The sequence below is a fragment of the Notothenia rossii genome (genome assembly GCF_949606895.1).
Source record: "Notothenia rossii genome assembly, chromosome: 4".
Lineage (NCBI taxonomy): Eukaryota > Metazoa > Chordata > Actinopteri > Perciformes > Nototheniidae > Notothenia > Notothenia rossii.
This window is the reverse complement of record NC_136902.1, coordinates 19,399,863-19,425,424: the sequence shown is the minus strand read 5'-3', so window position 1 is coordinate 19,425,424 and position 25,562 is coordinate 19,399,863. Positions and strand designations below refer to the sequence as shown.

Sequence of the window (25,562 nt, the reverse complement as noted above, 5' to 3'; positions counted from 1 at the left end):
GTTTTCGGGACCTTACCATACATCTTCCCCTCGTCTGAAAGTATGATCTTCCTCCTGCCGCAGGGAGGGTAGATGGCCAGGGCTTCATGGAAGCTCTGCTCGATGTCTGGACTCCAGACTCCCTCGGGGTCACCGTCCAATCCCGGTCCGGCCCGTCTGCCACCTCTCCATCTGCACCATCCTCCTGAGCCCCGTCAGGGCTGCCACGGCAACTCCACTCCCGACGCAATGATGACGGCTCGTGGCCACAACACACCTAGGACAACAGGACATGACATTTCTGATAAGTTCTACTACTACGCCTACAGTTAACAAGAATATAGGCAAACTGTATCACTCTCATTATACCAAATAGTACTTTTTTAAAAACAATTTCTCTTTGTACATAAAGGTAGACAATGGAAAACTTCTCATTTAGCCAGCAAATGTTGATTTGAAGCTTGAAATGACAATGGTGGCTGGCAGCTCGACATTTTAACGTTTTATTTGGACTATTTTAAAAACAAGCACAGTGTAAAAAAAGGTCTTAAAATGTACGTGACAGAGAGCTCATACATGATGAATTGCTAAAAGTCTGAGGCTAAAGCTGTCAGCCGGTCCTAGTATTATAAATATGAAGAATTTGAGTTACACTGTTATTTTGTTCTTACATTACCCTGTCAGGCTGCATAGTTTGTTAAATGTAGCCTCACACTATCATGGTTAACTATTGCTGCTCTTGTACTGAATCCAGTTTTCAAGACGTGATTTCTTCCACATTAAAAAAGCATTACACATAATACCACAATGTGAGAACACAGAGCCATATTTGTTTTGATAGCTGATGTATTTAGACAAAAAAGGCATGGCAATCAGCAAGGTTTAAAGAAATGAATGCAGCCGTATGCTGGCTGTTTTGAAAACACAGTGCCGCTTTAAATCATCGATTCATGTAATGTAGACAAACCCTAAAGTGCATAGTCTACAAGTAAAAATAAACTAAATAATCTTTCTGTATCTTCAACCCATCAAAGAACTGGAAGTAACCAGCACACACACCGCTGCCCATAACAATAGCTTGAAATCTATGTTGTGTCTTAACAATCACATTATTTAAAATAGAAAGGTTTTTTAGGCAAACAAACATGAATATCTAGTTGCTCCGAAATGGAAACTACTCCTTTGAGAAAATATGTTGTTTTGGAATGAGAAGTGGACAGAGCACTGGCCTTTTCATGGGGTAAAATTATTAAAATATTGTTAGATGTAAAACTACAATTAGGGATGCTCCGATCGATCGGCCGATACTCAATCTCTGCCGATCGATCGGTGCTCTCTAAAAATGCCGATCGCATGACGTAAAATACATGACACTTTTCTCTGTGCGCGGCAAAACAACTCGCCAAAATGGCTTCACCAGTCTGGCAGTATTTTAAGGTGTCCGAAAAAGATAGTAAAATAGCGGTATGCAACGTGTGTGAAGCAGAAGTCCTGCAGCTCCGCCCGCTGTGACGGACCGGTGAGCGGAGCGAAACACACACTAAGAGTTAGACCTAACACACTTAGCCATTTTATCTACCTCTGGAACAAGCTAAACTAGTTATACATATTTATTCTTCACTGTCGAGTCGCTCATTACTGGATCAGCGAGCTGTAAGAGACTGATACTGACGGGCTGTCAGAGGAGGGAGAGAGGAAAAGAGAGCGCTGCTGCTCATTTCTCCCGTGTTATTATCCAAAGTTAATGTAAACTTGAATAATGTACTTCATTTGAATGTAATAATTATGTTGGTTGTTGTTTGTGGAAGCGCCAGTGAATGAGCCCCATTAACTGAGTGTAAACATAACTTTAAATGGAAGATCCCCATAGGCCCCGCCCACTTGATCGGATATCGGTATCGGCCGATGCGATCGGAGCATCCCCAACTACAAGCACAATGTCTATGCTAGGGACCAGAGGCTGGACAATCAGAGCCAATTTCTTAGATTACTGAATGTGCCACCTGACAACACAAGAGAATAATTAGAGCTCAAACGATTTGTCAATTAGTCAATGTATCCATTAGCCAAAGGACCTTAACCAAAAGTTCTGTTTTTAGTTTCTCAAATGAGAAGATTATCTGCTTTTTTCATCTTTCGAATTGTAACGGGCAGTTTTTTTATTATTATTTTCAAGCATTTTATAGACAAAACAACTAAATAAGATAATTGAAATTATGATTATCCCTACTTGCAACCCTAGTATGCACAATCTAAATGAAATGTATAGTTAATCAAACTTAACTTTTATTTGTATATTTCATGGGCATTATTTTGAGCTTACTTCTAAAGCTGTCCTGCAATTGCCACATAACCCCAAACACAATGTGATGGATTGACAGAGCCAGGATTAACTTTATGGCTGCCGAGAATGGCGACAGATATCTTGGACTACAAATGTCTCCACACTTCACCAGGAGTGAGATCAGATTCATCTGAGGTTGTTTAAAGCCTCCATGGGCATAAGGTGTATTAATAGCACTGGCATTCGAGGTTAAAGACCCGACAAGCAAAATGGCAAAACATTAAGAGCCTGTAAATGTACAAAGACACTGGCCAAGGTCAACGAAGGTACTACCAGTTGACCAAGCTATTAGGGTTACACAAGTTGGTGATGGACAGACCAGATAGTCATTGTCCTTTAGCTAACCGTCCTAAAGAAACTACTTTGAAAGGCAGAACATAAGCCATTTGAACTTCCCAGAAGCCTGCAACTTTAGGCCACATGAGGAAATTACACATTCTTTTGTTATTGTTGAGGATGCTCCAAGTCTCCTCAAATACACGTACACATATACAACATGAATGCTGCCTAGTGTGTAATGTTTTCCAGAGCGTGGCTAACATGGTCCCTGCCACAAAAGAACCACAGAGTATCGATGTGGTCGCAAGAGCTTCCCCTGCTGTGGTGGGCTTATTGGACGCATTAGGGCCTTCCCAGTTTCAATCACTGCTGACGGGACTGTGCTGTTGCCATAACGATCAGACAGGCCCTGGTGAGATGGTAAGGAAAGAGCAATGCCTGAAACAACATTTTGATTATCGAGGGTGACAAGGAAGGTTTACTGTGCCTTTTGGGCCCTTTAACAGCTAGAAAAACATATTCTAAATTATATTAAACTGGCTTCTTACGAGTTTTACATTACATTAGTTACATTAGTGACAAATGTGTGAGTTATAATTGGCCCTCACTATACAAAAGAGGTTAATAAGATAAGATGTACTTTATTGATCCAAAGTTGGGAAAACAAAATGTCCCCTTTAAAATACTTTATACTTTCACCTGTTCAGGCCTCTAAAGGTTTGTTTGTGAATGGCTCACTGGTATCATTGATTTGTTCATGCAACATTAAAATACACTTCTATTTGTTGTTATAACAATGATGTGTGGTAATTCTTGTATTTTGTCACGCAAATAAAAATGATAGCTCAGTTTGAATCATTTCGGTCATAGGAAGAGTTAAAACCTTTGACCTTATCTGCATATGGGGTTTTAATTATGTCAGAGCAAAAAGGTAAACCCAAAAATTAAGTGTTAAAGCTAGTAACAACAAAAAAGTGTCAGTCGTTTTTTTTTTTATTCCTGTAAAACTTTACTAACTTCAAGATCAGCAATACAAAACTGGAAATGATCATCTCTTACATACAATGTCAGGCATATCTGTTGTATTAGATTGATCAATGAGATATCTATGAAATAGTGTATTTTATTAAGTGGACAGCTGCTGCAGAGTCAAGAGTGTAAGGTCACTGGTGATCAATGTCTATAATAATTGAAAAATAACAGTAAACTGAGTCGCCAACAGCCACAGACTTTTCATTTATCAGAGTGGTAGTGATGCAAAGTAAATACATTTATGCACTATATTCGGCCCTGCCAGTTTCTCTATAAAGTTAGCACCAATGACCAAAAGGTCAGATGTTTAGTGCAGTGAGGAGTCAGTTGAGCTAAATAAAGCTATGAGCTCAGCAAACACTGAGAAGACAGATGCACATTGCAGGATGCCTTCTGTTCCAATGGGAGCACTGACATTATGATTAACCGAGCTAGATCTCATCACAGTGCGTTCAGATTTACGTGGCCACCTCAGCTGACTATTACTACTTTGACTGTACCCAAACTAACAAAGGTGTCTTTTCTCACTCGACTTGTGTAAACCCGTAAGACCAGTATTACATGTTGGTGACACTTTCACAATGAAGTAAATCTGCTCGCAGAGGGAAAAACGAAATCACACTCAGTGGCTGAAAGCCGTTTAGCCAACTGTGAGTTAGCACGATTTGCCTTTGATACAAAGTGTGAAATAAGTTACATGTAACTCAGGCTAGCATTTGGGTAAAACACCGTACACACGCTTTAAAGTGTATAACAGATGTGATTTCCATAATCTCGGTGTATATCACAGACTAAACACTGATAACGCACTCGATCTGGCATGCTAGTTAGTTAGCTTGCGGGCTAATAATACCTCAACAAACTCCAAACTAAGTCCGAGAGACGCCGAAAAAAAGTCACTGTTTTACTACAACTCGAGGCTAAGTGGATAAAAAAGGAACTCCCCGCTAATTACGAAAAAGCCTCTGATTCAGCAAAGCGGCAGCGGGAAAATGCGAAATATGTAAAATATCCCAAAACTTCAGGCACACACGAAGCGAAGCAGCTGCATGAAAGTTGCAGCACACAACAAAGAAGTATCTGAGAGCGCACTCACCTCACAAAGGCTCTCTTGCCCCGCTGTTACAGGCACACACTCCTGCCCGTATACTCGAGTTTAAAAAGCACTTTTGCTTTGTGTATCGCCTTTATTTCCTTGGTAAAAATAACCGTGTTTGACAGAAAAAAAGGCGGAATGCCAAGTATGAGTTTGGTATGAAATCAACGCGCGGAGGAAAACGCACAGAGGCGTGGCGTCGAAACACGCGCACACGCAAAAGTTTTGTGGGTCCCAGCGCAAACTCCTCCCATGACACCGGACTCCTGCTGGAGGAGAAAATAGAATAGGGAAAGGTGGCTGTGCTGATTTTATTGTTCTGTTATTCTCACAACATACACGCCAAATACTGTGTCTGTAGGGTTCCCGAGGATTTCTGCTCCTGGAGTCCTGTTCTAGTTTTTAATGGTTTCCCCCCAGATAATTAGCTTTCACTGTAAAGACAGAGGTGGAAGAAGTACTCTTTCTTTACTAGTATAAGTAGAAATATTGCAGTGTCCTGCATACAAAATCTAAAAAGTGTTGACATCAACATATACTTAAAGCGTAAAAAGTCAAATTGTGTGCCCATTTTAGATTCATGCTGCTCGATATATTAACCTATCATTTTATATCATAGTTTATGTATTAGTTTATTTATATTTTGTATTAGCTTATACTATGATAGTGAGTAACTTATATATTGTTAAATACATTTAATAGAGTACAAACTACAATATTGGCTTCCAAAATGTAGTGGAGTAGAAGTATAAAGAGGCAACCTTAGGTAAAGTACAAGTACCCCATTGTACTTAAGTACGGTACTTGAGTAAATGTATTTCAATACATTACACCAATGTATACATATGAGTAGAGGAAGAAGTAGACCACTAAAAAAAATATTTGCAATTTAAAGTAGGCTAATGCATTCAAAAGTGATACTTCTAAAGTATTATCAGCAAATTGATCTTGAGGTATCAACAGTAAAAGTATTAATTATGCAGAGCCACACCTTCTAGAGAGTTGATTAATCATACCCCCTTTGTAACCTATCAAATGTTATTTATGTTGTAAATTGTAAGCAATGTGTTGCAAATGTTTAATGATTTGTTTACCACTGGGTATAGTGTTTTGCTTAGTTTGAGAGGAACTTTGCTTATCACCTAATCTAGAGTACGGCTTTGAAGTGGTGTCAAAATGTAGCTTGCAGATCTTAGATTTTTTCAATTAGTGCTTTTACATAGTCCTAATGAGTTATTATTAGATATAAAGGGTAAAATGAACTCTTATATAGTGACAGGAGACTGGCTGGACACATTTTATTGCTAGCAACTTGTGTACATGACTGACACCAATCTTGACTCTTATGACCTATATGTTCACAACTCAAGTATTATTCAAATATATTCTGTGCTAATGATATATTCTTCACATAAAAAGAAACCTCTATCGTTAATCCGCCTTAATGTCACATATCACACAATATTGTGAAACAAAACAACTCATGTTGGGACACAAGAGTAGAGGGGGGGGGGGGGGGGGGGGGGGCTGTCAAAGCTGCTAAGGGATCCAAATAGACTTGGGTCAGCCTTTGTTAATGATTTACATCACCTACAGTATTACTCTCCCATATTTACAAGATAGAGTCATTAGAGGAAAGGCCCTGATTATGCAGCAGACACACAACAGGGATTCTATTGTAAAAGGAGATGTAATGGCCTCTGAATGAAATGTCATGAGACTGACAAAGTGTTGGACAAAGAGACTTAAACACTCTTATTCTCAACATGCCCCTCAACTGCTGACAATAAGCTCCTGTTTAATGCTGCAGATTAAAGGCTGACATTTGAGGTTAATACATGTCCACTGGGAGGCAGTATGACCACACTCATTGGGCTTTTAGAGGCCTATGGGCAATAGCTGGTACTGATCATTAAAATTACATTTAGTGGCATAAAGCAAGATTTCTTTTTAAATAAGTGTATTGGTTTTACTGGCCGAGTGGGTTCATGAAATGAAAAAGGGCCATTTCAAATTATGGATGAATTTAAGATGATTCAGAACTTTAATATTAAGTTAAGTGATGAAGGTACACTGACAATATAGACTTTACCATTAACATGCCTCAGAGGGAAATATACAGTAGATGACAGATTGCCCCACATAATTTGGATTTGGCTGTTCTCTTTTTGGCATGTACAAACATGTCTCTACCTCGACCTGTCTGAACAAGGTTTTCTCTCTCTTTCACTCTGAGGTCTGCGGCATCAGTGGAGATCAGGTAATTAGAGGTAGCCCATTTTCTTTGTCAGCTTCTAAAAGAGGATAGGAGAAGACAAAAAATGTTAACATTTGAAAACTATCAAAAATAATGGCTACATTACATCTGTGGATTGGCGTCGATTTCAAAGATGTCAACGTCCCTTTTTTTTTGTTATAATGCTGTTCAAAAGCAGAACATATGTGGGTTTCAATCTACGTCTCGGATCCTTCAATACTCTGGGCAGACTCTTGATTTCAGTGTCCAGACTGCTCTGGAAACAAAGTAAAAGACATTCAATCGTGATTCCAGTGCTCCATCTCTTCTTTATTCTTATTTTTCTCTTCTACTTCTGTGTTGTTGTCATCATCTCTCCCTGATTTTGTATTGATTATTTACCCATTGACCACTTAATGTTGCTTTAAGATTAAATCAGGATTGTCACAAACCCCTACACACATACACATACAGCTGCACATGTTTGCAGTGCAAAGATAATATATATCTATGCAGTCCAATACCTCCTTATATTTTACATAAATTACTGTTTTTATTCTTCCTTTCCCATTAATGTTTACTTGTCCTGTCTCCAGTGTTTTTACCTTTTGCATCAACGACTGTTTTCTTCTAACGCCTTTCTGTTAAATGTATCACGCTAAAATACAATAAAATATATAGAATAGAACTACCCGTTTTTTCCCCTCATTTATGTTGAGAAATTACATGATTCCACACACCTATAGTATTGGTACAAAAAAAGACTGCCGTTTACAAAATGCATTTACAAAAGTTTACCACTAGATGGGGCACACCTTCTTTAGAGTGAAACAGCAGATGAAACTTCAGGTGAAAATGCTCAAGTTTTAATCGGATCCAAAGACAGTTTATATATAACCAGAGCCAGTGAGCAGGTTTTATGTTGTGTTGTTTAAGTGTTTACTTTAAGCGTTTCATCTAGATAACCGACCTCTGTTAATGAACAAGGTCATAGCACTAATTACAGTTTACATATGGAGACTAGTTTAGGCAAGCTTGGTGAGGTACAATTATCCATTTTCAGGTAGGCCCAGCCACATTTGATGTCATATTAAGTAATATTGGAATATTGTTTTCTGTCCATTTAACTATCTGAAACGTAAAATAGTCATAGGCCTATATATGACACTTTTTGCCCACATTCGGTAAAATCTAGAGAGCTACTGCTAGTAGTTTTGAGATAACCTTACTGCTAAGTTCTTAGCTTATTTTACTGCTAGTAGTTTTAAGCTAATCTTACTGCTAGTAGTTTTAAGCTAACCTTAATGCTAGTAGTTTTTAGCTAACCTTATTGCAAGTAGCCTTTATGTAACGTTACTGTTAAAAGCTACTGCTAATAGCTTTTGGACAATAACTATTTAAAAACGCAGCCACATCGTTTAGAGATGTTTTTTGGGAAGTTGAAGATTTATATGTTTTTCCGAACCATGCACTAGCATTTTTTAAAGGCATATATATACATTCTATGGTCAGGACTATAGCATTGTGAGAGACGGCAAGCGCATTTCATGGCATCTGCAGGCAGTGGCAAGTACTTCCGGCATCTGCCACACATGCCAATAGTTTGCCGAGGCATCTGCCGCTGCTGAACGGGAATTGCCACTAGATGCCGGTGTAAGAGAAGGCTTGTGACAACCAACTGGCGGCCCGCGGGCCACATCCGGCCCGCCAGACATTCTCATCCGGCCCGCACGACAGGGGGGGGGGACTGTGGCGTTGGCGGAGTGGTTACTACGGCGCTGGTTACTGTGTTCGCCCGCCACCCATTTTTACAACGTTTCGTGAGTAAGGTGCAGTACCAGAGTCCAACAGAGAGGCAGCAGCTGCGGGACAGTAGGCTGCGTACTGCGAAACCTTCCCTCCCTTGAAGAAGAAGTGAGCCTTCGTTCTGAAGAGTCTGATTAGTGCGCTCCGCACCACAGCAGTAGCCCCACTGCGACAGAGTCCAGAGAGGCAGGAGCTGTGGGACAGTAGCCTAGAAGCAGGGTTTGGTTGGGTTGTAACGGCATATATGTAACGGCGTTACTTAAAGAGCAACTTCCAGGTTAAAGACACCTGTGAATAAATGAGTAGGAAAATTATGAATACACTAGATTTTCAAAAAAATATACAGAAATATACACTACAGTGACATCTGGCGTTGTTTTTTTAAGAAATGTTCACTTCCTTATAAAAAAGCCTCGGCACTTGACCTCCCGCGTGTGACGTAACACGGGGGACACAAGGGGGTGAGCGGCCGGTGTAACGTATTAATAAACATGGATCCCAATGCTAGTTTCGACACAGAAGACACAGAAGAAGTTGAACATGAATATTTGAATGCATATGACAGACCACAACCTTATAATTATGAGCCTGCTAGGCATCCAAGAGACCAGGAGCAGCCAAGGATTAGAATAAATAACGGCCATCGGACGGAAATTGAGCTGTGGTGTGAGGAGAACCAGTGGAGAACTGGGCAGCTATCTTGGTGAGTGACCGGCGTTAGCTACAGAATGTTAGCTAATGTCACATCACAACATTGTAAAGTTAGCTATCATATATCAGGCTATAACTAACGTAGCATTGATAATATAGTAACGTTACTGGCAGGACTGTTGATACTGATCCATAACAGAAACTAATGCGTAAGTATCAGCCGTATCTCGCGTTACCTAATGCAACTCCACACTACGGTGCTGTGTACCGGAGTGGAGACGCGAGATACGGCTGATACTTGACGATCTGGCGGAGAAAGGTTGTGGAGCCTCCGTTGATATGCCGTTGTAAATGGCTTGATGGAAAGCAGGTGTGTAGTCGGGGAGGGTGCACAGCTGATTGCAGCAGGTGAGTGGAGGTTGAGCCGGGAGCCAGGTGTGACAGCCACCACGCCCACACAAACAACACAGACAGGGGGAAACAAACAAACACAAAGGAGACGGCTGGAGCAGTACAGCCACCACAGCGTTACCTAATGCAACTCGACACTATGTCTTACGGTGCCGTGTACCGGAGGGGAGAGAGAGAGAGAACAGCGAAGGGCGGGGGGGGGGGAGAGAGAAGTAATACGGTTTCCTGATAAAGCTGTGGAGAGTATGTGCTGCAGGGAGGTGGATGCACAACGCACCCAGGAACGAACGCTAGCTCCGGTCCTTTTTACTGTGGACTCGATGTCCTGACAGGCTGGTATTTGTGCAACCTGCACAAACACAATACTGCACCATGATTACAAATGGTGAAATACAATGTAAAACTACCGAAAAATAACAGCTCCTTAAAACACAACCGCTCAACTCAACGCAACTCCACTATACCCGCGGTCAGAGAGCGGAGATGTGTCCCCTGTGTGATGTAATATGACGCGTTTGACGTATGACCTTAAAAAAAAGCCGTTTTTAAGAGCAGAGCTCAAAATTGCTCCTTTTCCTCTGAATTCCTGCCCTTATGTCTCGTAAAACATATCAAATCCTGCATTCACTTTTTTAATTGTAATTTTCAAGCAAGTTTAAGCATAAATGTAGAAAAAATAAAAACCTGCAAGATGCTCTTTAATCAAAATACAAAAATCAAGTAGGCTAACTGTATTCAGCAGGCGTTACATTTGAAAAACGAGTAATCTGATGAAAGTTACTTTCGTAAACCTGAAGTGAATACATTTTGGAATACTTTTTGGAATTATTGGTGGAAAAGATTCCTCACAAAATTTAATCATTACTGGCAGAACTGTGTGCACACTGCAGCGCTGCAGCATGTCTGAGCGAGAGAGAGATGCAGCGTGTCTGTGAGGCCCCGCCCCCGCACGCAGATGAGAGAGAGAGAGATCTCTTTTAAAATATATTGAAAGTTAGAAACGTTGTGCGTTAGATGGTTAGATAAAATGTGCAAGATAACGTTTATGTAGCATTTATTTATTGTCGAAATGATGACATTTATTACGGGATAAAATCATAGTGAATGGCCTGCTGCTGCTGAATGCATGGGGCAAGTGACTGGAAACGTTTTAAAAGTTATTACATCGTTTCAGATAATAGATAATAATGATAATTCATTCTATTTAGGGGTGCCTTTCAAAGCACCCAAGGACAACTTACAATTCATAACATATTCCAAGGAAAGGTTTTAAGACAGTACAAAGAATGCAGTCCGGGTGATGTTTTTTTATGTGGGGTGCAGATGAGAGGGAGCTGTCCAGAATGACACCAAGATGTTGTGTTTGAGTTCTTGATAAGCCATCAAAACAGTAAAATAAGTGTCTCCTGTTCACCCAAACGTACCCATCTGTTATGGAAAAAGAAAGTATTCCAAAAGTAATCTGAATACGTAACTGTATTCTGATTACTTTCAGAGCATGTATTCAGTAACTGATTACATTTACAAAGTAACCCTCCCAACCCTGCCTAGAGGTGATCCTTCGTTAGCGTGAAGAGTCTGCTAAGCTTTATGCGGTCCGCAGTACCTGAGCGTGCTCCACAAGCCCCCCACCGGCCCGCGATAGTGTCTATTGGATACATTTTGGCCCTTGGACAAATGGAGTTGGTGATCCCTGGTTTACGGTATCTGCCACTCACCTTCCGTGGCAAATGCTGCTATTTAAACCCGTATTTATCGTGTTAAATGTCGCTGTTTGGCATGACTTTATCGAATGATCTGTACACAGGACTGATGATCTGTACACAGGACTGATGGTCCGATCTCTATTTTAAAAAAAAAGAATTAAACATTATAATTTCTATTAGATTTTACTTGGAGAACGTGGTTTGTTAAAATAAATAAACGTGCTATTTTTTATGATAATACTCAAGATATATTATAAGTAAATAAAGAAAACTTATTGACATTAAGATCTATCATTGTTGAACAGAGGAGGGAAATAGGCTAACTAGGCTATATATAGGCTACTCAAGTACTGTACTTGTGTAATATGTACTTTAAGTATATTTTTATGCTAATACTTTTGCGCTTTTACTTGAGTAACATTTTAATGCAGGACTTTTACTTGTAAAAGAGTATTCCTACATTTAGGTAAGCTACTTCTACTTTTACTTAGAACCGCCAGTGGTCGCTGTATAGCCATACCTAAAACCGCCAACGGGTAAAATGTACCCGCTATTAGAATGCATTGATTTTCAAGGTATAATGTTATTTTATTTATCATACTAGAACACAGGGTTAACAGTGAGTGTTGCCACTACTCGCTGTGGCATGTGCCTTGGCATTTGCAGGCAGTGGCAGGTACTTCCGGCATCTGCCACAGATGCCACTACTTGCCGAGGCATCTGCGGCAGATACCACTAGTTTGCCGTGACATCTGCCGCTGCTGAACAGGAATTGCCACTAGATGCCGGTGTAAGAGAAGAATTACGGTAGCTGCCACTCGCCTTCCGTGGCAAATGCTGCTGTTTAAACCCATATTTGCAGATGCCACTACTCCGTGGTATCTCTGGCAGGCACTTCCGGCATCTGCCACAGATGCCACTACTTGCTTACTAATATTTCGTAATCTTAAATTCAGTTTCTAAAGTTGAAACCCTACAAGCACTGCAAAGCTGGCAAGGGGAGACGGATGAGGATGACTCACCATACGAGCTCTTCACCTTTGCATTTGACCAAAGAAAGGACTACAAAAAGTTCTGCCAAAAACTAGTTACAGTCAAGCATTACAAATTGTTCTCCAGTTTCGAAACACAATAAAAGGGTTGGATAAAAAGACATGAATTGTGTCTTGCTTTTTTTACTATACTGTCATGATTGTCTAAACAGAATGACATGGTTTGTTTAGATTCACTGATATCAATATCAAATAAGAATCACCTGAAGCATTTAAATAAAAATGTTTAATCAGAATTAAAATATTAAACAACAAAACAGATACAATGACATTAATCTGTTTATTAACAATGAAGATAATACCAATTAAGTACAAATGCCTACATTTAAAATAACACATTTATACATGTGTACAATCAAATATAACTGTCCTTTGCCTCATTTATAAAGTAGCCTATATACCTTAGCATCTCACTAGCAGTGGCAACTGCAATCAGTTACAGCTGCCCAAAGTCTGTAGCCAAGTCTAATAACACCAGTGTACACGACGTTGCTGTGTCAATACAGATATGTATTTGTTAATTATTTGTCTTTACTAGTAGGCTAATAATACACCTGGTTTATCGTAGCAAGCAGTGAAGCGACACTTGCCAAGGGCTTGCGTTGCAACCATGGTTGAAACCCTCGTTCGCCAATATTTCTTTTTTATTACAATATATTTTTAGTAGCCTACTATCATAAATATAGCACGTTTGTTTATTTTAGCAAACCACGTTCTCCAAGTAAAATTGAATAGAAATGATCATTTATAATCTTTTTGAAAAATAGAGATCCCACATCAGTCATGTGTTCAATAAAGTCATGCCTAAACAGCAACATTTTACACAATAAATACGCGTTTAAACAGCAGCATTTGCCACGGAAGGCGAGTGGCAGCTACCATAAACCTTCTCTTACTCTGGCATCTTGTGGCAACTCCCGTTCAGCAGCGGCAGATGCCTCGGCAAGTATAGTGGCATCTGTGGCAGATGCCGGAAGTACTTGCAACTGCCTGCAGATGCCACGAAATGAGCCATTGTTCATGAAAACATATTTTCATGATTTTCATATTATTTAAACAGTTTAAAATACACATGTCTCAAGGGGTATTTACTTGCCAGCCTTTGGATCATTTGAATTACTGATACAGTAAGTTATTGCTTACTACTGTTGCTATTCTTTAGCAACACTAGAACACAAATGATATTGGGCCTCTCATACATGACATTAAACTCTTTGATCCACTGAAACGGCATTTTATATGAGATGTCAATGTCAACACATAGCCCTACCTGAGCAATGCCTTTACAGTATTTTAGTTCATAAACTAACAATTGGGACATATTGGCTGATGCCAATAGGAATTATGGCAGAATATCATTAGGAAACATGAAAAAAAGAAATGTACGTACATTTTGGAAGAGCATTGGAAACATGGTTCAAATAATTTGAAGGTTAATGGAGTGATAAATCATGAAATATTATGTAATTCATTTTTGATTAACTGGAAAGTGAATCCTTAATTTGTCATGTAGTCAGCTCAATCAATAGAGCATTAGGGTTAATTCAATCTAGTTTAGAGAAAAACATTTTAAAAGGATGAGTCTACTTTTACTGTAAACCATCTCAACATTACATTATTAAAACTCCTTTGCACCAAGTTGCTGTAAGTAAATAAATAACAGTGTTCATATGTGTATGCGTGTACTTATGAAACTGAGGGCCCACTTAGCTTTAGCTTTTAAAATAATGTAAATATTTGCAGTTTCAAATGTTCTCGTGTGCATGTGTAAATCTGTCTGTACACACATGTAACTGAGCTGCTGTTATTGATACAAGGAGAGATAAGAGAGTGAGTGTGTCCCTGTGTGAACTGGGTGTGAGCAGAAAAACACACTCTTATCAGACTCAGCTGTCACACTCAGTTAAAGACATACTAACATTCACAGCCATTTGAAACCATGTTTGATGTCCTGGGTCATGATTAACTTGTACTTTACATGAAATATGCTGTGAAATGCTTCACTGTTGCCTATTATAAATACTGAAGGAATTTCACAATCTTCTCTCACTGAATTAAATAGAAATGGTCTGCTGCCACCACTGTACGGTACTGTCTAGCTGTGTGACTATATTTGTCCTCCCCTCCTTCTCTCTCTTGCACAGGGACAGGAGAGTCAAGAGCTGGACGTTTGCCAAAAGAGGCCGGCCCACCATGCAGCTGAAACTTTTACAAGCCAAGCAGGAAGAGACGCAGGGAGCAATCGAAGAAGAAAAGGAGGAAAAGAAAAAGTGAGAGAGACATCTGAACTCCTTTGTTTCCTTCTCCCTGTCTCTCCCCTCTCTGTGTCTGTCTGTCTCTCTTTTTTTTTTAATTCCTTGTTAAAGCTATACTGTATTTGCCCGCCTTCTTTGGCAGGGGGTAAGTGCAGGACGGGACGGGAGAGGAGGAGGAGGCGGGGGGGGGAGACTTTGGGTTCAGAGAGTTCAGCTGAGGAGAGAAATAAATGCATAAACAACAAAGGAGACGTGACGTCAGGTTGAGGGGCTGTCCAACCTGCTGGCTGAATCTGAGCCTCCATGGAAGAACCGGATTGTTCGCACCACATGTGTGTGTGCGCCCGTGTACAGTATGAATGCGTGTGTGTCCATTGTCCTATCTTCGAGAAAAGACTCATGCAGAGTTAAAGCAGAGAAGCTGGACTATTGTGGTCTGTTTTGTCTCTGCGGTGAGTGTTTGAGGACTGGGAGAGCCCTCCAAAAATGTCTGTGTGTGTGTGTGTCAGTTTGAGGACTAAATAACACATTTCTAACTCAGGTATTAGAGCAGCTGCCACAAGGAAGGAACTGTTTCCAGTACGAGGCAGAAAAAAAACAGTTTTTTCTCTTCAAGTTGATGTAAGTTTTGGAAGAAAGGGTTAGTTTGCAATTTAAAAAGTATTCCTCTTTTATTACACTCTACATTTTCAAAATGACATCAGCTCAGAGTTGAGCTCTGATTGGTTGGCTCGGCTCGGGATACCCGCTCTAACGCCAGTGATTGGTTCCGAGCTGGGCTACGGAGACGGTCGGCCATTTATGAACAGATGGATTTATGTTTTCTCTCCTAATGATTGGGGTCATCTAGAGGCGACAGCTCGCTGATCCAAGATCTGCATCGGTGTTCCACTGTCTTGCTGGTGTGAAAAAGCAAAGGGAGACCTGGGAAAGATGCCAACGGCTGTAGAAAAAAGTGACATTCTTTGAAATATCCACCCTCCTCGCTCATTGATTCATTTAGCTGAACTCCCTCAAACCCCTCCCACCAAGGAGGGCAGATATAATCCCCCGATGGAGGGAGAGGACGACTTTGCGAAAGGATGGAGGGAGATTCAGAGAAAAGAAGGCAGAATAAAGACGTCGGCAACTCCTTTTTGAGGCAAGTGAACTTGACAACAAATGTCAATGAGCCTCCAGTTCGAATCTCAAGTCAGCGTGGGATTATTTGATCTATTGATTGTAACAACATGGCAGAAGTCTCTCTTGCCATCTGTGTGAGGCTGCAGCATAGAGTAGAGTAAGTACAGTACAAGGTGAGAGGACCTTTTTGGATGTTGAATGCTTAAAATACAAATCCTCAGTTCTGCCAGCTGCTGTCCCGCTGTTTTGTGTCACCGCGTCTGCTCACGACAGTTTCTTCTCTTTCTTTTTGTTGTCTGTCTGTCTCACTCTCTTTCTCAACTCTTTTTCTGACTCCACCTCTTTCTGTTCCTCCTCTCTCTCTCTCTCTCTCTCGCTACAGCATGTCCCTCCCTTCCTCTTTCTGTCTCTACACCCCCCCCCCTCCTCCCCTCTCTTTTCTCCCCTTGCCTCTTGGCAGCAGTGCCAAAGTGGGCAGTCGGACCGAGGCAAACACAGCACAGGGCAGAGCAGAGGGCGATCCAAAGGCTGGCGAATTGATTATGTGTGTGTTTGTGTTTTGTGTTCTCCGTCTGTGGGCTTGTCTCCGTTTCGGGCACACGAAACTGCAAGTAACGTGAGTGTATAGTGTGTCTGTTTTCTCTTTTTGCTGTACTCAGTGTGTTAGAAACTGTGGCTTGTGTGCGTTTTCTGTGTTTGTGTTATAGGGCTATGTTAGAGCAGGCGTCCCTCTGTCACCCTGTGTACGGACAGACGCACTCACGCCAGTAGGAGGGGATTGTGGGAAGGGGGTGTAGCTCACAGAGGGTGTGCTCTACTCCTCTCTTTTCCCTTCTTCCCGCCATCACGGCCCTCTTCTCCTCCAGTCCTCCGGCCCAGCCCGGCGCTCACGTACAGGCTCCAGGTATTTTTCTATTTAATCCTGCGACACCTCTTCCCATCTTTTTCACAGCCCTATAATCTTCTCTTTCAGTTCTCTCGCACTCTTCTCTGTCCTTCATCATGGTCTTCTTACTGTAAATGTGTCTATCGTCGTCCGTTGCCACGCTGTACTCCAATCGCCGCCATTTTGGCTCAATGGACATAACAGTAGGAACTTTTCTGGAGCTCAGAGGGACTCCTCGACTCCCTGCTGTCCATCTTCTTTCTCCTGCTTCCATTATGTCTTATTTCTCTGTCCCTGTCGCCCACTTCCTCTCCCCGGTCTGCTCGAGGTCAGCAGGCTCTGACAGGGAGGTAAACAGTGGTACTGTGGCTTTCTGTACCAAACAGGTGACTCTGTGTAGACTGGCAGGAGGAGGGAAAGGCCCTTGGTTACTTTCTGACCTCAGAAGGTCGACCGAGAGACTTGTTGTTGGGTTCACGTCAGCACCAGACTATCTGCGGTCAAAGGACAAGTGGGACACTTGGAAGTCTCTTATCATCGCGAGCCGTTATGATAGCTCGTACAGGGGCAGTATTGACTTTGTTTCCCTTCACACGCTGCTTGAGCTTTCGGCCACTGTTAAAATTCAAATATGTGGCAGTATTTTCACAGTTTGTTTGTTTGTGCTTGACTTTTATATTTCTGAAATCTCAAGGTGTGACAGTTGGTTAAAAGGTGGTAACTGCCTTGACCCACTGCGTCGGAGGTTACTGTGTGTACGAAGCTTTGCACTTCAGAGGAAACTGATGCAGATATGAAACCGACAGCTAAAAGGAAATGTTTACTGTTGTTGTTCTGCAGTAGATCATATAATTTAATCAGTGAAGCTGTTGATTTCTTTTTATAGAAGAAAGCATAGAGTAGCATTTGTCAGATTGATATGTCGTACTCAGAAATCTTTGAATTTTAACCTGCATTTCTGACTTCAGTCTTAAGTTAGAGGCCTGTATACCCTGAAACAGGAACATAGTATCAATGTCTGTATGAGTCAAAACAGGATATGCAAATGAACGAAAAACCAATTTGATCTTTCAGGTACTCTAACTGCTGCCTAATGTTAATACTTTATCTGGATCTAAATACGGTTCCATGTTAAGATGGCGCCTTCGTGCCACGTGTTTGTGAAACTGTGAATATGGGCAGACCCTTTCAACATGCCTTTCAACATGCCCCTCACAATTCATGGCTATTTTACTAATAATTATCTGGCTTCAGCAACTGTGACTTGAAATCAGCATTGGCATTCGACAGCTAAATAATTAACAAAAAAATAACCTTTCTTGATGTATATCGACATGACAGTGACGCGAGGGAAAAGGTTAAGAAAGTAGAAGCTGTAGAAAAACAGTGAGAACAAGGGTTACAGAGACAGAACGAGAGGTAGGAGTGAGAGAGCTCTTTCCCCGCCCCTCTCTTATCCTCAGATGAACTTGCCGTGTTGCCTCATAATGTTTCTGAGTTTTTCTCCTAGAGGCAGTCAGGCTTACTTCCTGCATTCAGCCTCAGCATAGCTGATTGGTTGATATCTTGGCTGACCAGCTGCGGTTTACAGCGAGGCAACAGGAAGTTTCTCTTCTCATGCAGGAAGCTGACGCTGCTTTGTCCTGACATAACCTGATTTCACTCTTGCACGCTAATCTTTGTATACGAGCACAAATATGCATGCACGCCCTGTATGTGAGCGTTTGTTTGTATGGCCTGCTCTACGTTGCACTAGTGAAGGCTGTAACATGTGGGCGTGTAGCAACATGCCAGGCCAGGCATCTGAGCTTTCAGAAACATTTGAAACCATGGTAACCACACATCTCATCAGCACATCGGCAAAAGCATAGACAAGTGGAGAAGAGGAGAGGGCATAGAGTGAGTAAATGAAGAGGAGGTAAACCTTTGATCTACGATATCTTCGTTCAGTGGTTTTGGAAACACATCTGGCCATCTGGGTAATTGCAGGCTATACTTTAGCTAATACACCAATGACTCGGATATTCCTCCTAATTTCTTTTATCAGATAATACCTCTCATTCTCTCAAATAAAACCCTATTTATATACGTATTAAAATGCATTTTCTATAGTTACATACCAAATCTTGTAGATTTAGCAGAGTGTGTGCCCTGCCACCTTTTTTCATACTCATTTCAACGCAGCTCCACTTCTATGGTTGAAATGATTGTTGATAGTCAAAACAATGGCTGCCTTATAGTCCTGTTTTATTTTAGGCATACTATCCTTTTATCAAACACGTTGCCTGACATGTTTACCTTGCTCTGATGCCTTTGAGCCTTGTGTGGAGCCCTTTACTTTGCATCACAGAGCAGTCGATGGCAAAGGACCGGAAGCATTTTTTATTTAATCAGGCTTTAATAAATCAGGATCAGATACAATTAGCTTATTTCATGTGCACAGTTTAAGCAACTGTGCTGTGTCTTCCAGTGTGTGTAACTCCATGCATATGGCAGCGTATATCCGTATACATGCAAATACACGAGCATGAGCCTTATGTGTTTGCGCTTAGTTAATGAGGATATACAGAGTGGGCACCTTGCCAAGTGGGAAGACGCTCAGAGCTCCTGTCCTTCGTCCTTTAATGTAGGAAGCTGGCATTCCTCAGGGAGTGAGGAAGATGAAAAAGCATCTACAATAAAATCACCATATCGCTCCTCTGAGGATCATCCCTCTCTTTCGTATCTGCCATATGCCTCGATACAATTTTTTTTCTCCAGAGTAAGACTGGACACGAGTAAGACAAGACATCCATTTGCATCTTTTTAACTGTGGGAATTCTTAATTCTGCCGTTTATTGTGTGGCATACTTCCTCTGCCAACTCCAGCTCCCCCACTGCTCCTCCTCCTCTTTGCCCACCATCACCACCTCCTTCCTCCCTTATTGAAATTCTGCCTGGCACACAGACACTGCCCATTCTTGGCACAAAGCTCAGAGAGAGAGAGAGCGAAACACAGGAACCTGTACCAATCGTCTGGTGCCCCCTCCGTTGTGTCTGCCAAGCATTCATCCCATCACGCGGACCAAGGGACCAGGCAATCCAATAGGTATTTCCCTGCCTTTGCTTCCTGCTAACATTTGCTCCAATTCTGAGGAGTTTTGTTGGCAACTGAGTCTGCTGTGTGTATTTGGGGATTCGTTGATTAATTTGTGTGTTTACGTCGTTTGTATTGGGTGAGGAATGAATCCGCGAAACCTGCATCCTCCAACAGTGTCGGGAGGAAGCTACGGCCTATTGCTTCCACAATGCGATTTGATTCTCGCATGGGTTTGGATGTGCTATAGATGATGAAGTTGCAGTGTTTCTTTGTGTGTTTTGATAGAACAGCATGTTGATGTAAAAAGTCAGTAGAATAATCGTTTAGCAGGCATTTTTATTTTAACTATAGATATTTTGATCTTTTTTTGTAGGTGTTCACTTTTGAATTTTCTCAAAAGCCCTTCATATTTTATAGTTGTGTCAGTGTTATAAAAATGTACTCATTTAAAACCAATGTCTTGTGTTGAATGCCGGAATTAGATTTAGGTAGGGGCTTGATAGATGTTGTTGCTGTAGATCTGTTTATTATAGAAATTACATTTCCAGTGCTACAACTGACATGGGGTCTTAGAAAACCCAGAAGAAACATGTGTAACTGTTAACAAGAGATAGATCCTGAAACAGGAAATTGTATCCAGAAAAAACATATCCTGGTTGGTCACAGCAGATGAGATTAACTCAATAGGCCTCTTTTTTTCTTTCCCCTGTCTTTCTTTTAAGATCCTCTGAGCTGCTCCACTGGCTGAAGGCTCATTTATTTTGGAGCTGTTGACAGAGAAAATGATTTGCCCCACCAAGCCTTGTGTGCCCCTTTTATGTGCCATGTCAAGTACACCATCACAGACAGCGCCCAATAGAGATCACATTACTGACCGAGATTGGCCTCTGTGTTTGCTAAACAGTCGGGAGTTGTGCAGGGAAAGAGATGCCAATTTTCGCAATTAACCCAGAAGCACAAATGTCCCCACTAGTGTTTAATGTGTATGTATTTTTCATTGGAGGCCATGCTCAGTCCTGTTAAATCTTCATTAGTTTGACCAATTTCCCCCCAGTACACTGTGTCATCTCATTATTAGTCTGTCTTCCAAATACAGCTCCAGTCAAGGGACGTTTCCCGGCGACCGAACAGAGCTCGTAGATCTGTCACTGGCACGGTGGCAGAGTTGGGCATCATGCCAACACACCCCCACCCCCTTCTGTCTGTCTGGTCTTCTTTAATCAGACTAGCAGGGTCTACTGCATGCTAACTATAGGCTGGCCTGGACCATGTCTCAGGGGTTGTGGCTGTATGCTAATTTATGCAAGCAGTGTACCTCCTATTCCCTTCTCTGTCTATCTGAGGCCAAGGTCTGGCATTTTAGTCTGGCACTCGTTAACCCTTCAGTAGCTGCCATGTTAACTGGCTGGCCCATCCCAACCTTTATCCCATAAGAGTGGAGTATTTAGCTCTGTGACGGGGAGCCTAGTCTCAAATAGCGAGATTAATACAAGTTAAGAAATCAACTTGTTTAGTGCCAACTTTTTGATCGAAACGAGGGCGGATCTGTTAATCGCACCAGTGGCATATATGTACTCCTCCTCTGTGAACTTTTCCTCTGTCTGATAAGTGTTGTTACAGTTTTTCTCTTACTTTGTATCCGTGACTGTGAGCGCATCGTTCGGTCTCTTGGCTTCGTTTCTGTGCTTGGCACAATATTGATTCTCCATCACTGTCGATAGAAGAGACACTTTTTCTTCATCGTGAGATAGCATCCTCGGAAAAAAGCGGAAAGGTGGACCTTCTAGTGTTTTTAAGCAGAACTAAAATGGCCGATGAACGCCATTTTGTGGTTCCTTGTTGTGTTTTGGGGGGCAGAATCCCAGCCTTGTATTCAATCAGAGGCAGCTGGTGGAAGCCATATTTGCAGGCATCTGTGTGTGTACCACCGTCTGAGAAGCAGCAGCCAGCCTACACAGGGATAGCCCGCTGAAATGAGCTCAGTTTTTGGCCAAAAACGGAAACGAATTCCTGGCACAGAGTCGAGCATTTCTTTTTTCTCTCTTTCGATCACATCCAAGTCTCAGGAAGCCAGTGAGTTGTTTGTTGGGCTTTTGCACATTAGTGCTCTCACTTTCCGATGTCTGCTAACCGTTAAATAATTTGTCTTTAATTTATTTTAATGGAACAAATTCCTTTACGACATTTAACACTGTATCAAAAAAAAGAAGCTGGTTTTAATGTTGAAAATGTGCCGATAAACATAATCATCTTTTGTTTAGATTCATAGACATTTCTCTAAAATCTTTTAAAGAATTGTTGTCATGAAGCAATTTTCAGACATAAGTTGTTTTATTAAACGAGTTCCAGGAACACAGAAATTAAACTGAAATACAATTAAGCTCTTTCAGTTCGGACCGTCTAAAATGTAACATAAATATACACTCAAAAAGGCAGTACTACCCAGTTTTACCTGGCATGTATCTTACAGAGAATAATTAAGATAACCCCCCCCTTGTCTTTTTTCTATGTACCATTGCAGGAAAATGACTTTTGGGGATCTTTGATGCGGAAGCAACGTGAATGCTGTCCTTGGGGCTGAGGTAGTAGATTGAATAGTTGTGGGGTTTTGTAACCTCTTTTTGAGATAACTATACAATCTACTGTCTTTCCCAAGGAGACAGCTGAGTCAGCCACTCACCGACTGTCATCTCCAGATGGGCAATCCCGCTTCCAATCAAAACTTGGAGTTGTCAACATATTGTGAAGCATTGTTATCTGTGTGCAGGTTAATTAGCTTTGATGTTCCCGAATAGGACGTGGACGTGTTTGATTCGGGCTCTTTCAGGGTGAGGTAGTAGGTTGTATAGTTTGGTGGGTGGGACTGCACCCTGCTCAGGTGATAACTATACAGTCTATTGCCTTCCCTGAGGAGTCACTGAACATGATTCCTCAACACACTCTCCTTTTTGTATCGCATTTATTTGTAGATAACAGGAAGAAAGAGCAAGTTATATGAGCAGCACAAATGTACACATGAAATGATTGAGGCTGTAAAATGACTGATATTATGTATAAAGTCTTACTTGACTAAAATGGGTTGTTCAATAATCAGTGAATGTGAAAGTGTTTGTCAACTACTATGACGGTGTGATAATTTGTGTACAACAGCAGCTAGTGAGTGTGTTAGTCTACAGCATCCTCTAGTGGAAACTAATGATAGCTTTGATACAAATAAAGTCAGCAGACAAGGAGCAGACACTGATTGTAATGGCAAGTAAGAGAATGCATTTTTTTCAAACAAACAAACAAACAAACAAACAAACACTCTCTGGCTGCCAGTAGTTTCCCAGTTGTTTATGTGTAATAAATTCTCAAATATTTGTTGGATTGAGTGGTTTTCAGATTTTTTGTATGAGTGGGCAATAAAACCTTACGAAAAAGTATAATGAACTCCAAACTGAAACATAAGGGACTTAAAAAGCATGTAGTCCTTTGTTAGGGTGTGCTTTTCCCTCCTGATCCACATGTCTCTATGTGATTGGCTCGGCTGCCTTTTATTGATTGGCAAACTTGCTTGTCCCCATGGCAACAGTTCAGCCTCACAATGAAGCGTCTCCATATTTGACTGTAGGCCTGTTGGATTTTTGGGATGCGACAAGCGTAGACCACAGGGTTGACTGCTGAGTTGGCATGAGACAGGAGAATACCTGTAAAATGGATTTGCTATTATCAGATTTCACTGCGACAGCTGGTAAGTGGTGTGATCAATTATTGTGATATTTGAAAAGAATACCTACTTCAGACTGTAAGTACTAGAAAAGATACCTGCCTGTATAGAGTGTCCCCCGTGTCACAGCTTGTGGACCCTGAAACAGCAGCAGACAGTTCATCAGGTGCAGAGGAATCCAGCAGCCGGCAAACAGAATGAGAACCAGAGCCAGGGAGCAGGCAAGCCTCTTCTCCCTCAGCAGGGAGGCCTGGGCCTGGGGACAGCTTTCCTTTAGACGGCCCTGCAGGCTCCGGAAGATTTGAGTGTAGAGGAGGGTCATGACCAGCAGGGGGGCCATGACACATCCCAGGAAGTTGAAGTAAACCATAAAGGGGAGGGAAATAACTGAGAGGAAGGTGCAGGGTGGAGAGATGGAGGAAGAGGAGGATGTGTTGGTGGAATCTGATGTTAGAGAGGAGTAGTTACGCCAGCCGAACAGAGGGGTGAACCCAAGTATGCAGGAAAGAGTCCAGCACACAGAAACAGCCATCCATGTTCGCCTTTGTGTGGCCAGGGCTTTGTATCTGAGGGATAAAACAGAAAGAAAGATTGTTTCTACAAATCAAGCAGCAAGTATAAAGATCCTTAGCTGTAAATCAGTTAGACCTTACCTGAGGGGAATGTGTAATCGGAGGTATCGGTCCACAGAGATAGCGAGTAGTGACAGCACAGAGGCCTGAGTCAGCACGAGCACAACACAGCTGAGAAGTAGGCAGAGGTCAGGGGTCACACTCACCCAGCCATCCAACAGGACAGCCAGGGGCACGGCCGCCACACCCACCAGGAAGTCAGCCACTGCCAGGGATACGAGGAAGCAGAAAGTGGGCTCTCGCAGGGAATCCCGGATGCCAATACACACCGCACACACCACCAACGCATTGCCAAGGAAACAGGAAATGGCAATCAGCACTTCTAGTACTGTGTAGGCCACCCAACTCCAGTCAGTCATCACGAAAGACGAAAGTCAGAGAAGCTGAGAAGTTTGATAGAGAAGGTTGCCTTGAAGGCCGTGGAAAGTTATGTCCAACATAATCCTATGGTTGTCATTTTGAAAAACTGTTCCTCCACGAATTCAGCTCTCAGCTTCAAATGACCGGAAATGTAATGAACGGAGTATTTTTATATTCTACAGGCAAGCGCTTTTCTGTGCACGCACAACAGGCGTGCACTCCGTAGAGACGCCATCTGTATTTCATCAGTTGGTAAAAAAGGCTTTTCTCACACTGACAGTTGTGTCTCAATAGACTTAGAGGAGACACATTCTAAATGAGTCACGTCACATTCTTCACACAAAGATGTGTTTCATATTTTCAGTGGTACTCAACTCTTAACTACATACAAATACTGATAATACAGGGTTTAAATACTTAAATATGTAAAGCAGATGTATTTAAAATATGAGATTTTGAAATATATTATACTATGTATGAGCAGCAATCAAATTCTGTAACTATTTGGACTATCCTATATGCTGCTTGATCGATCATAGGGCATTACAATGATTTTATAAGTTAGGTTTTTACGTTTAAAATAAAAATAAAAACAAAGATGTCAAACAAGTTTAGTGAAGTCAATTATGTAATGGTCCCCTGTGTCACATGTTTTTTCAGCATGTATGTCTGTGTCCCTGTCATTTGACTATGAAAATGTATTGTCTTTACTGTGGCAGCATAAAAGACAGTCTCTTCTCTGATGTGTTGAGTGTGTGTCTCCACTCTGTGTGTTACAGGACTGTTAGGTTACTGATTAACAGGCTGGTTGTTAGAGGCGCTTTTTCAATGCATGCTTACTTTGCATACCATTTTGTTTTTTGTGGGTGTGTGTGTTTGCTTCAGTTAATAATCACATCTGTGTTTGCTTAGCTGATATGCACTACA

General features: G+C 41.5%; 2 protein-coding genes and 1 long non-coding RNA gene across 10 annotated transcripts in view; 1 reads left to right on the top strand and 2 right to left on the bottom strand.

Annotated features, from left to right (window-relative positions):
* Positions 1-4,932, bottom strand: part of tead3a (TEA domain family member 3 a) — a 13,249-nt gene extending 8,317 nt beyond the window's left edge. For all 4 annotated transcript variants that reach the window (XM_079674096.1, XM_079674097.1, XM_079674098.1 and 1 more), the window contains exons 1-2: positions 4,731-4,932; positions 17-256 (exon numbers count right to left, since the gene is read on the bottom strand). In XM_079674096.1, coding sequence (XP_079530222.1) covers positions 17-23 — 7 coding nt within the window. In that variant the 5' untranslated portion in view covers positions 24-256; positions 4,731-4,932. The remainder of the gene's footprint in view (positions 1-16; positions 257-4,730) is intronic.
* Positions 4,933-15,076: 10,144 nt separating this feature from the next.
* LOC307035188 lies at positions 15,077-23,296 on the top strand. 3 transcript variants are annotated; one of them, XR_013807041.1, is made up of 4 exons: positions 15,077-16,126; positions 16,352-16,585; positions 16,677-16,873; positions 22,456-23,296. It is a non-coding gene; the product is annotated as an uncharacterized lncRNA (long non-coding RNA). The 3 variants fall into 3 exon arrangements; XR_013807042.1 differs by having other exon boundaries at positions 15,077-16,142; positions 16,352-16,513; XR_013807043.1 differs by having other exon boundaries at positions 15,077-16,142.
* LOC307035187 (adenosine receptor A1) lies at positions 23,215-25,305 on the bottom strand. Of its 3 annotated transcripts, none has more exons than XM_079674252.1 (3): positions 24,297-25,304; positions 23,742-24,209; positions 23,215-23,623 (listed from the first exon to the last, which is right to left on the bottom strand). In XM_079674252.1, the coding sequence occupies exons 1-3, from the start codon at positions 24,632-24,634 to the stop codon at positions 23,347-23,349; spliced, it is 1,083 nt and encodes a 360-aa protein (XP_079530378.1). In that variant the 5' UTR covers positions 24,635-25,304; the 3' UTR covers positions 23,215-23,346. The 3 variants fall into 3 exon arrangements, with proteins under 3 accessions (XP_079530378.1, XP_079530379.1, XP_079530380.1); XM_079674253.1 differs by having other exon boundaries at positions 23,746-24,209; positions 24,297-25,303; XM_079674254.1 differs by having other exon boundaries at positions 23,560-23,623; positions 23,714-24,209; positions 24,297-25,305.
* Positions 25,306-25,562: the final 257 nt, after the last annotated feature.